The 11031-nt window shown below is 67.0% G+C and overlaps 2 protein-coding genes across 3 annotated transcripts in view; both read right to left on the bottom strand.

Moving 5' to 3' along the window:
• The window catches only part of MAPK12 (mitogen-activated protein kinase 12), a 7723-nt gene extending 6996 nt beyond the window's left edge, over positions 1–727 (bottom strand). The window contains exons 1-2 of the mRNA XM_012648796.1: positions 285–727; positions 76–205 (exon numbers count right to left, since the gene is read on the bottom strand). Coding sequence (XP_012504250.1) covers positions 76–205; positions 285–409 — 255 coding nt within the window. The 5' untranslated portion in view covers positions 410–727. The remainder of the gene's footprint in view (positions 1–75; positions 206–284) is intronic.
• Positions 728–2522: 1795 nt separating this feature from the next.
• On the bottom strand, positions 2523–9109 carry MAPK11 (mitogen-activated protein kinase 11). Of its 2 annotated transcripts, none has more exons than XM_012648811.1 (12): positions 8901–9109; positions 6507–6636; positions 6154–6212; positions 5954–6065; positions 5838–5867; positions 5707–5754; positions 5507–5621; positions 5120–5191; positions 4811–4890; positions 4316–4394; positions 4061–4234; positions 2523–3789 (listed from the first exon to the last, which is right to left on the bottom strand). In XM_012648811.1, exons 1-12 carry the CDS (start codon positions 9014–9016, stop codon positions 3710–3712), a joined length of 1095 nt encoding a protein of 364 aa, XP_012504265.1. In that variant the 5' UTR covers positions 9017–9109; the 3' UTR covers positions 2523–3709. The 2 variants fall into 2 exon arrangements, with proteins under 2 accessions (XP_012504265.1, XP_012504264.1); XM_012648810.1 differs by having other exon boundaries at positions 4811–4980; positions 5105–5191; positions 8901–9016.
• Between the last annotated feature and the right edge of the window lie 1922 nt (positions 9110–11031).

Below are 11031 nucleotides of genomic sequence, written 5' to 3'. Positions count from 1 at the left end.
GGCAGGGGGCCGGCCTTCTCGGGGAGGGGACAGGAGCCAGCCTCGGCGGGAGTCCCCCAGCTGCAGGCGACTCACGTTCTCGTGGCGCATGTGTTTGAGGAGGCGCAGCTCGCGGTAGGCGCGCTTGGCAAACAGCTCTGACTGGAAGGGCCGGTACAGCTTCTTGATGGCCACCTTGGCGCCCGTGCGGCTGTCCACGGCCGAGCTGCGGGGCGGGAGCTTAGCGGGAAGGCCGGGGCCCCGACCCGCACGCCCCGCCCGCCCCGCCGCCGGCCCGCGCTCACCACACCGCGCCGTACGCGCCCGAGCCCACGGGCTGCAGGTCCTGGTACACGGCGCGCACCTCCCAGGCGGTCTTGGTCACCTCCTGGCGGTAAAAGCCACTGCGGGCGGGCGGCGGAGAGCTCATGGCGGGCCCCGGGCGCCGCCCCCGCCGCGGACGCTGCAGGCACCGCGCCCCGAGGACCAGGACCCGGGATCAGCGGGGGTCCCTCGGCGCGCGTCCCGTCCCCGCCCGATCGCCCGCCGCCGGGGCGCTTCTGCGCCCGGCTCTTCTCTCCGGGTCGCCGCCCTCCCGGCTCTCCAAGGCGCCCACCCCGGCCAGACCCCGGCCGGGTCCGGGCAGCGCACGGCCCCTCCCCGGCTCACGGACCAACCGGCCCCCTGGCCGCGCGCACGTGATGCCCCCGCCCGCCCTCTGGCCCCTCCGGAAACCCGAGGCGGCCGCGCGGGCGGAGAGGTAGGGCCAGAGGATGGGGGGAAGGGGAGGGGGAGGAGAGCGCCACCCCAAGCTCTCTGCCCTCTGGCTGAACTTCCCCGACGGGCGGATGGGGGTGGGAGGTCTTAGCCGGGGCTGCTCCTTACTAACCACCACCCTAGGGCGCTGGGCCCATCCGCAGCCCTGGGCATTGTCCACCTGCGGGAACACCACCTCCCACTCCATCCCCACCCAGTCCCCCATCCCTGAGGCCCCTGGGCTGACCCTGTGTTCCCAATGTCCACTGCCCTCCTCACCCCTAGAGATGCCCTACCAAATGCCCAGTCCTCCAGCACCTGTCTTGCCTGCATCTCTCTTTCCAGAGAGGGGGGCTAGTTCTGTCTCCCAAACTTGGGAGCACGGTGGTGCACGCCTGTAGTCCCAGCCACTCCGGAGGCTGAGGCAGGAGGATCGCCCGAGCCCAGGAGTTGGAGGCTGCAGTGAGCTGTGATGACCCCACTGCACCCTAGCCAGGGTACAGAGCAAGACCCTGTCTCAAAAAAAAAAAACAAAAAAAAAACCCAGTCTCCAGCAAGGTGTGCCTGCCTCCAGGGCTGAAGGGGGGACCTGCTTGGGCCCTCAGCCTGATAACTCTGGGTGGGTGGGCACGCACCACCCTGGGCAGATACTTCTGGACGGAAGAGCCCGCACCTTCTCCCAGCCCAGGGACACAGGCCTGAGAAGGGAATATGGGGTCTGTCCCAGAGCCCACAAGGCTGGTGGGTAACAGGATCCCTGGGCCCCCTGGCTCGCCCTCTGTGCCCCGCCTGCCCGCCATGAATCAGCAGCTCAGGGGCTCAAGCTCAGCCAGAGCAGCTTTGCACCTGGGCTTCAGTGGTGATCTGGAGCATTCAGGAGCTGGGGACCAGCGAGCAGGGGTAGCTTGGGGCCACCCAAACCACAATTGCTTGTATCCCGTGCCCTTCCTGCCCTGGGCTGCCTGTGGCACTCTACCCACCTCCTCCAGGAAGCCCTCCAGCTGCCCCCCTTATCTTCAGGGGTCTAGCAGGGTCCCATGTCAGACCAGGTTCCCAAAATGGGGCTGTGTCCCCAGTTATGCTCCTATCCTCCACCCCCAAATGCTGGACTTGGCCCAGCCTGGTCTCCAGGGTTCCCCCCAGGACTGGCTACCACACTGACCAAGCCCCTGGAGGTCCTGCTCCCAGATGGTTTCCACCCCTGCCCCAAGACCCAGGGCAAAGGCATAGACTGTTCCTGACCCCTAAGGGCATGCTGCCTGGCCTCCACCATGGCCTGGGCCCTCTCCCCCATGTGAGCTGCAGTGGGCAGCAGGAGTAGGTTCGGCAGGTGAACCCCTTGGGTTGAGGTGACCTCCTTCACCTTAACCAGGAAGGAAGAGAAAGCTATTTCTCCTACCCCACCCAACCACGGGGAAGGGAAGGCCTTTGCTCCCAGGGACACCCAACTGCCCCCCAGCCAGCCTCCCTGACCACTGAAAGAAGGGGAGAGACTGGGTCTGGGCCAGGAGTCAAGGCTGCCCTGTGAGTCCCTTGAAGGGCAGCCGGGTTCACTGTGTGGGTGGCCATCCACTCTGTTCCCTCAGGACCTGCCCACCCGCCACATCCTCCCCTGGTCTCCCTGGGCTCTCAGACCCTCCAGGGAGCAAGGAGGGTGCCAGAGGTGGCTGTTTGTCCACCTGGGGGCCCGAGGGATCTGGCCACTGCAGGCCTCTGGGGGAGCCAGGCCAGCTGGAGATATGCGGGACAGCAGGGACAGCAGGGCCTGGAGCCTGGGACGCAAGCTGAACAGGAGGGATCCTCTTTATTGTGCACCCCTGGTGCAGGCACTTGGCCCCAGACCTCCCTGGACCCCTCCAGGCAAGAGGCTACCACCTCTCCAGGGAGAAGCCACACCCGACGTGTCTGGGCAGTCCTGTCCCAAAGGTTAGTCCATTCGCCCCACTCTGGGAGCTGACCCGCAGACCAGAGCACCTCGGACCTCCAGCTGCAGCCACCACGAGGGCAGAGGTAGAGAGCGGTGGAGGTGGTCAGCTCCGGGCTGAGGTCCGGCAAAAGTGTCCAAGTCCACATCCGTGCGTGCTGCCTGCCTTAGTGTTCTCGAGGCTGCACCCCCAGCCCCGGCCCCAACAACTGGAGTGTGCCTCATGCCTCGGACCAGCTGGAGCTCCCAGGAGAAAGCCCCCAAGTGGCTGCCCCCTTGGCCCACTGGAGCCCCTAGCCTGGATCTCACCACCCCCTGTGGCATCACGAACTAAGGGGAGGCGAGGCAGTAGCACACCCACCCAAACTCAGGCCCCTGCCCGACATGGCTCCTGGCCCTTGCGTGCCCGCAGATTCCCCTGCCTAGCACACGTCCTGACATGTGAACGCTGGGACCACATGTTCATGTCCGTGTGCCCACAGACCCCACAGGTGGCACAAGGCTCCAGGCAGCCTTTCTCATTTGACACCTGGTGGTTGTCCTGCCCTGCTACCCCCACAGGGAAGACCCTGCTGAGCCTGGTGGTGCACTAGCCCTGCCTCAGCTCTTGGGTCTGTGGGTCTCAGCAACCACCAGGGCAGCCCCCACTTCCAGGCTGAGCAGCTCTACCCACTGAGCCCCTGGCCCCAGTGCACCCCCCATAGCTCTCTGAGCCAGAGGAGGTCCAGAGACAGACACACTCCCCAGGGGGATCCCTGTGGCATCCAGGCCCCCCACAGGGAGGTCCCAAGGGAGAGCCCTGTGGCCAGGAGCGGGTAGGAGGACCAAAGTAGACCCAGGGACACCTGTGCCCAGAGTCCTACACATGGCAAGCACACGTGCACAAAGGTTTGTGCAGTCACATGTGTGTAGACTCTCCTCAAGGCATGGGGTCCCAGACCAGGGGTCAGGGCTGCCTGGCCATAGGGGTGTAGAGGAAACCTGACCCACTGAGGGAGGGTGCAGGCTCTGGCCCCTCCACAGGTTCAAGGGTGGCTGCTGGGCAGCGCCTCACTGCTCAATCTCCAGGCTGCCCGGCGGTTTTGGAGGCTCTGGGGGCTTGAAGCTGAGGACTTCCTGGTAGGTGAGCTCTAGGAGTGAGGGGAAAGGTCAGCTTGCGCTGCCCAGCCCAGCCCCCACCCTCTGAGTGCAGCTTCAGCCCGAGGCTGGAAGCCAGAGCCTGCCCTCTGCTAGATGCCCCCACCTCTGCCTGCCCGACTCTGGAGTAGGGGGTATGTTGTTCCTCCTCCCAGGACACTCTGGGCGGGATCTGGGGCATTGCCTCCAGGGGTGCAGATGCAGTCCCAGGCCCCGCCCCATACCCCATGCCCACACCAGGCCCCTGGGCACCCCCATGCCCACCCTTCCACTCCTCCACCGTGCGGTCTTTGGCCTCGACGCTCTCATCATAGGGCTCTGCCTCTGGCTCATCCTCAGGGTCATGGTACTGGCTGAAATAGGCATGGGCCAGCGCTTCCGCCGCACTGACCCTCTGGTCACTGTCCAGCACCAGCATCCTTCCAAGGAGGTCTATGGCTGCAAGGGGGCCAGTGGGGGGTCAGCTCTGCATCCAAGGTCTGATGAGGAGCCCAGTCCAGCCCCAGGGCCAGTCCTCACCCAGAGGGTTGGCTCCATGGAAGATGCTGCTGAGGTCCTTCTGGGGCATGGGGGGCAGGGACTGGATGTATGTCCGGGCCTGGGGGCACATAAGAAGGACCTGGGGGCTGTTCACCTCCTCCCTCCCTGGCCCCAAACTGGGCACAGGGCTTTCCGAGAGAAGCCCCTAGACTCATTCACTCCAACAGGCCTGGGCAAGGGCACAGGCAGACCAGACCTCCTCCCTATAGGGCCTGCAGGAGCAGGGTCCAGAGCTTTTCCTGCCCCTCCACTGCCCACAGCCAGGGCACCGTTTGTCCCTCACTGTCCCTTGTGCCAGGAATGTCTTCCCCATCCACCTGTTTCGCCAAAGGGGTTGCATGCCTACCCTGGGTTCTACCCCACCATGCCCCATGTTCCCATCTGGTGCCCATATTTTCAGGCCACCCTCTCCCCCAGAGCATCTGGGGGCTTGATCAGCAGAGGGAGCTAGTGGCTGGTTGGGCACTGACTTACATGTTCTGAAGATATCTTTGCCAGAACCTCTGGACTGGGTGTGCCCACCACTTCCATGATGCGCTTCAGCTGGTCAATGTCTACCTCGCTCAGGAAACTCCCACTGGCCAGCCATGGACTTTTCCCGGCCCCCAGACACAAGATCTTGGGGCACTGCCCAGAGCCTACAGCTGAGGACAGGAAGCCCAGGGTGGCATAATATGGGGAGGCAAAAGGAAGCGAGACCTGCCAGAAAGGGCCATAGCCAGCCCCCTCCCTACAGGAGGGGACCCCGGTTTGACCCTGCTCCCCCACCTGGGCCAAGGATACAGTCATTTCCCGGGAAGAGGGCCTTTCCCTGGAGCAGCTCAGCCATGATGCAGCCCACAGACCAGATGTCCACTGTTGGGGGAGGGGAGGGGAGGGACCTCCGTCAGTCTGCCCGCCCCAAACCCCTCCCCTGGGAGCTGGGAGGAGCCAGCACAGTAGACCCTAAGTCACAGCCAGGCCCGAAGACTGGCAGACTCCATCCTCTTCTATGCCCAACTCTGGGCAGGGGCAGGAGTTAGCTCGGGCCACAGAGGCCAGAGGATACCCACCATGCCCCTCTGAAGGCCAGTCACCAAGACTGGGCATGCCCCTCCCAGGGTCCTCGGCCTTTGGCTCCACCCTCCCCAGGCCTACGTGCGAACTCCGCCTGCCCGCCCACCCTGACACCTGTCTGGTTGTAGTGCATCCAGTTCAGCATGATCTCAGGTGCCCGGTACCAGCGCGTTGCCACGTATCCGGTCATCTCCTCATCAGCCTGGCGCGCCAGCCCGAAGTCCAGGATCTAGAGCGACCCGGAGGGGTTCTCAGCGTCCCCCCATAGACGCTGCCCCATGCCCCTGCCACCCCAGGCCCCTCGAGCCCCTCACCCTGAGCTCGCAGTCCTCATTCACAGCCACGTTGCTGGGCTTCAGGTCCTGCACGGGCGCGCGGGGGCGTGAGCGCAGGAGGCGCAGCCGCGCCAGCCCTCGGACCGACCCTCACCCGCGGCGGCACCTACCCGGTGGATGATCCCGGCCGAGTGGATGTACTGCAGGGGGGAGATCGCTGAGCGCCAGGTTTCCGCCCCCGCCCCGCGCCGCCACCCCCGCGGGCCCGGGAAGCCGGCGCGCCCACCTTGAGCCCGCGCAGCAGCTGGTAAACCAGGAACTTGACGTGTTCGTCGCTCAGCGCCTGGCACTTGACAATGTTGTTCAGGTCGGCGCCCATCAGGGTGGTCACCAAGTACCTGGGGCGGGTCTGGGGTCAGGACCCAGCCCGCCGCCCCCTCCCCGAACGCGCTCCCGGGCCGCTTCCTCGCCCGCCCGGCCGCTCACACTTCGCTGAAGTCCTCGATGGACGTGGCCGGGGTGAAGACATCCAGAAGCCCGATGACCTGGGTAGCGAGCGGAGTTAGGACCGGGCGGCGAACCCCTGCCCCGCGGTTCAGCGCCCGGGCCCCGCCCCACCGGCTCCAGGCCCCGCCCTCCTCAGGCCCGCCCCCAGGGCCGCACCGCCCCATTGGTCCGCCCCCTCCCGAGCCCGCCCCCAGGGCCGCACCGCCCCATTGGTCCGCCCCCCGTGGGTCCGCCCTCAGGGTCGCGCCCCCCCATTGGTCCGCCCTCTGCGGGCCCGCCCCCAGACCGCACCGCCCCATTGGTCCGCCCTCCGCGGGCCCGCCCCCGCTCACGTTCTCGTGCTTCAGGTGCTTGAGCAACCGCAGCTCGCGGTACGTCCTCCGCGCGTGGATCAGCGACTGGAAGGGGCGCGACAGCTTCTTCACCGCCACCTTCTGGCGCAGCCGCGTGTCGTAGGCCGAACTGGAAGGCGGGCGGCCAGTGAGGCGGCGACGGAGGCCGGGCCGGGCGCGGCGGCCGGAGGGGTCCGAGGGCGGCCGCCCGCGCGCAGGCTCTCGATGGGCCCCGGCCCGCGCCCCTCCGACCAGCCCTCCGCGCGTCCGCTGGGAAGGAGCCCCAAGGGGCTGGCCCGCCATGCCAGTGCTCGCCGCGCAAGGTCCTCGGTCGTCTCTTGTCCCTCGCCCCCAACCCAGGACCCCCATTCAAAGCCGGAGAGAGGCCCCTCCAGCCAGCGTGCAAATAGCACGTCAGGGAAACAGCCGCTGGCGAGTTCTCCCCAGTGCCTCCCAATATTCAAAATGTGGAGAGAATATTGGTGAGCGGTGTTTATTGCACCATTATTTGCAACTGAAAAACTGGACAGTAGAAATGTTCAGCTGAGAGTGGCCTCTGGGGGTTCTATCCCATCCTCCCGGGTTCTATCCCGCCTTCCCGGCTCTGCTTCCAGAGGTCCAGACCCTTCACCTCCACACCAGCCTCCTCACCCACCTACTTTTCGCTGGAGAGGCAGCAGTCACCACTGTCATCCTCAGATGCAGGTGGGACAGGATCACGCCCACCCTCCCCAGGTCCCACTGCCCTCAGGATCAGCACGTAGATATGAAGCCACTTCTGGAGCCCTGCTGAAGGCTCATCTCCTCTCTCCTGCTTCTGCCCCATCTCTGGACATCTAGGCCCTCCTAAGTGTGAGTGGAGACTTAGACCACCCCCATGCCCACACTAGGGGGAGAGCGACGGCCCTGCTGGGTCTGGCGCGCTCATGGGTGTGGTGGAGGTGCAGGAGAGGAAACTAGGTGCTTGGTAATCTGTGCCCCCCAAGCCTGTGCCTTGCGGGGGAAGGTTCACATCACTCCTGGGCTGGGAGGTGAGGGGAGTGGCCCCTCCTGTGGGGCAGCAGAGCCTTTTGACTGATTGTGCAGTCCGGTGACAGGGAATTGACCCTATCAGCAGCCTCAGCAGTGGAACTGAGCAAAGGGAGCCAGGGGTCAGCAGAGAGAGACTGGGCTTCACCCGGGAACTTGACACCCCTCAGGAACTCCCAGATGTGGAGTCCCAGCGGTGAGTCCAGCCGGGCCCCTGTGGCCACTCCCACTTTTCCCACCCCTCTTCCCACCCTTGAGGCCTTACAGATAAGACAGGCCTGTGCTGGAACGGGTAAATGGCCTGCGTGAGGCTTCTGATAGCAGGCAAAGGATAGCGCAAGACAGAGTCTGCCCTGGGACCCCAGCCCCTGCTGCAGGCTCCGAGCTCCGCTTCTGGAGGAGGCCTGAGAAGTCCCCTCCTAATCTGCAATGTCCTGGAGCAGCACTCTGCCGCACCACCTCTGCCTTCACACCTCCACAACGACCCAGCAGCTCTCTGGCACTGGCCTCAGTGAGGACCCAGTTGGGTGCTGGGGGAGGTAGCACCTCTCCGTGTCCACACCCGGGATCAGCCCCACTGTCAACATCAAAGCTGCAACTTAGGGCTCCACGTAACCACCTCCTCCTTAGCCCCCTGCAGAAGCGGTTCCAGGTTAACGCAAGCCTCAACCTAATCTGGACCCCCCCCATCCAGACTCCATGGTCTGTCTGGGCCCCAGGCCAGTTCTGGGGACCCCAAGGCCTAGCTGGGTTGGGAGGCTGTGGTCTGAGCGCCATAGGTTGGGGCAAAAGTGGGTGGGGTGTAGACGCCCCAGGGATTGCAGGGAAATGGAGGCATCTCCGTTCAGGCCTAAATCCCATCTGGAGTCTGAGACTCCAGAAAACACGGAGTGGTGGGGGTGGGCAGGACCCACGGGGGAGTCCGAGGCCATCCTAAGGGGCGAGGTCTCTATCTCCCCCTAGCTGGGCTTTCCCTTTTCAAACAATAGCACCCACCCGGGCGGGGCCCCCTGCTAGCCCCAGGGGGCTGCCCAGCCCTTGACCCAGTCAGACATTTAGGAGCCCGGGGGACCCAGCCTCCCGCCAGCTGTGACGCCCCAGTATTCGAGCCGGGTGGGGGACCCTCCGAATCGGGCGGGGCCGGAGGACCCCCCCATTGCCACCAGGAGCAGCGTCTTGGAGCAAAGTTTCCTTCACGCCCCCTCCCCCCGCCCCCGTTCATTCCCCTGATCCGCGCAGGGCGTGGGGCGGAGGCAGGGCGAGGCCCCTCCCCGTGCCGGGAACCCCGCGCCGGGCGGGGAGGGGGCGCACGCCGGAGCCCGTCCCAGCCCCCCTCCCCGGCGCCCACCTCTGCCCCGCCCCTACCAGACCGAGCCGTAGGCGCCGGAGCCCACCGGACGCAGGCCCTGCAGCCGCTGCGGCACCTCCCACACCGTCTTGTTCAGCTCCTGCCGGTAGAAGCCGGCGCGGGGGCCCGACATGTCCGGAGCGGCCGCCGCTCGGCCCAGCCCCGCGCCCCGCGCCCCGCGCCGGAGCCGGAGCCGGAGCCGAGCGGAGCGAGCGCGGCTGCAGGGGCGGCGGGGCGGGGCGGGGCTCCGGGGCGGGGCCGGGCCGGGGCGGATTTCCCCGGGCGGGGGGGGCTCCCCGAGACAAACGCGTGGCTTCCTGCCCCTCCGAGGCGGCGGCAAAGCGGAAACCAGCCGGGGCGGGGGGCGGCGGCGGGCGGCGGGGATCTGACATCCTCCCTCGCGCTTTCACCTCCTGGGGCCGCGCACTTCCCCATTCTGCGCCCGCGTCCGGTCCCCGCCCGGCGCCGCCCGCTCGGGCCCTGCGCCCCCTACCCCAGCGACCCCCCAGGAGGGAGGGAGAACCGTCAACGGCGAAGCAGCCAGGGGCGAACCATGGGGAGTGTTTTTCCATCAAGGCGGAAAATACCGCCTAGTAAAAACTGGGCACTTGGTTAAAAATTAGCCAGAAGGCGTTGGATAGGGCTCCTCCGTGCCGGGCAGATGACGGTGCCCGGAGCCCGGGCCAGCCTGGCGTTCCCCCCGCGGAGGACGTTCCGGCCTTGGCGGTCGCGTGGCCTCCTCCGAGCCCTCCCGGGTCTGACGTCGGCGGCGCCGCGCCGGGGAGTGGTGTGACCGCTGGGCCGGGCCTGTCAGGACCAGGGACAGCGGCGTCGCCAGGGGCCTTTGGGGTGTTGCGCCCACGAGAATCAGCCCCAGATGGGTCCTCTTTGGTGCCCGGCACCTTTCTTCCTCCTCCTCGGCTGTCCCCTCTTCCAGGCAGCCCAGCCTGGCTTTCCCAGGTGCCAGGAGCCGCTGGTTTGCAGGGTCAGCCGCGTTTCCTCCCGGCCTGGAGGGCTTGGCTCTCATGGCTGCTTTCACGGCGACCAGGGGAGAGCGCCCTGTCCAGCCTGCCGGGCGCACATTTGCTTCGGTTGCCACTCGACGGCGACCGGGGCCCGGCGGAGAAAGGCCCCGACCTCCACCCGGGGGCGGCGCAGTGTGGGGAAGGGGGATCCGTGGTGGGGCCGCCTCCCCCCGCAGGGAAAGTGCGAAATCAGGCTCCGAGTTGCCTGGAAAACTTTTCTTAACATCAAACTCCGAGTTTCAGTGTTAAATCTCTTCGTTTTTAAATATTGGCAACCGAATTGAAACACGTCCAGACAGATGGGCGAATCCGGACCGTGGCGCCGACGACGGCCGAGGACGCAGGTCCGAGTCCCAACCGCGCCGGCCCCTCTCGCTCGACCTCGGCCAAATCCCGAGCCACCCCGGGCCTCAGTTTCCCCTCTGCGAGCTGCTGTCCGACCAGGGGCCTGGCAGGGGAGTCCCCACCCCCTCCGCCCCCAGCGCCTCCAGCGCCCCCGCCCCGGGGCGCCTTTTAGTGGCCGAGGCCAGGCGCGGAGCTCGCGGACCTTCAGCGGCCGGACCGCAGCGAGCCCGGCCGGTGGGAACCGCAGCCGCGGCCTCTGGGGAGGGGCGGCCTTTGTCCGCACCGCGCCGCGCCGGGCGGGGCCGAGCCCGTTCCCATGGCGACCGGCCCCGCCCCCACCGCCCCGAGGCGGGGCGGCTCGGGTCCCTCTCCCCGGGGGTGCGGGGAGATGAGCGGTGGGGTCTGCTGACCCGCCGGGAGTCCCCGCCAGGTGAGTGGTGGGCGCCGACCGGGGCCCGGCGGCCTCAGTAGACCTGCACTGGGAGTCCCCATGTGCCTGCGGCCCCTCGCGGAGGTCCCCTCCCCCGTGCCTGCCGGGACGGCGTGGTCCTAGTACTGCAGGGGCCCGACCGCTGGCGTGTCAGGTGGCGGGCAGTGCCCTGCAAGGAGGCAGCGGAGGGCTGGGCTGAGTCCAGGACTGAAGGGAGGTGGTGGTGGCAGAGGCGGGGCCTGGAGAGTGGGTGGCTGGGGCAGGCGGCGGTGTGTGTTGGGGGGCAGGGCTGCTGCGGAAGAGCTTCCTTCCACCCTGGGCTGTGACCCACTGTCACCCCTAAATGTC

Source organism: Propithecus coquereli, unplaced genomic scaffold, assembly GCF_000956105.1.
Source record: "Propithecus coquereli isolate 6110/MARCELLA unplaced genomic scaffold, Pcoq_1.0 Scaffold294, whole genome shotgun sequence".
Classification (NCBI taxonomy): domain Eukaryota; kingdom Metazoa; phylum Chordata; class Mammalia; order Primates; family Indriidae; genus Propithecus; species Propithecus coquereli.
The sequence above is the reverse complement of the archived record's forward strand: the minus strand, read 5'-3'. Positions and strand labels throughout refer to the sequence as shown.

Coding starts and splice junctions, on each gene's coding strand:
- MAPK11 (XM_012648810.1), bottom strand. CDS start 9,016: ATGTCGGGCCCCCGCGCCGGCTTCTACCGGCAGGAGCTGAACAAGACG. Junction 6,066..6,153: donor ATCGAGGACTTCAGCGAAGT/GTGAGCGGCCGG, acceptor GACCCGCCCCAG/GTACTTGGTGACCACCCTGA. Junction 5,192..5,506: donor GATGCACTACAACCAGACAG/GTGTCAGGGTGG, acceptor CTCCCCCAACAG/TGGACATCTGGTCTGTGGGC.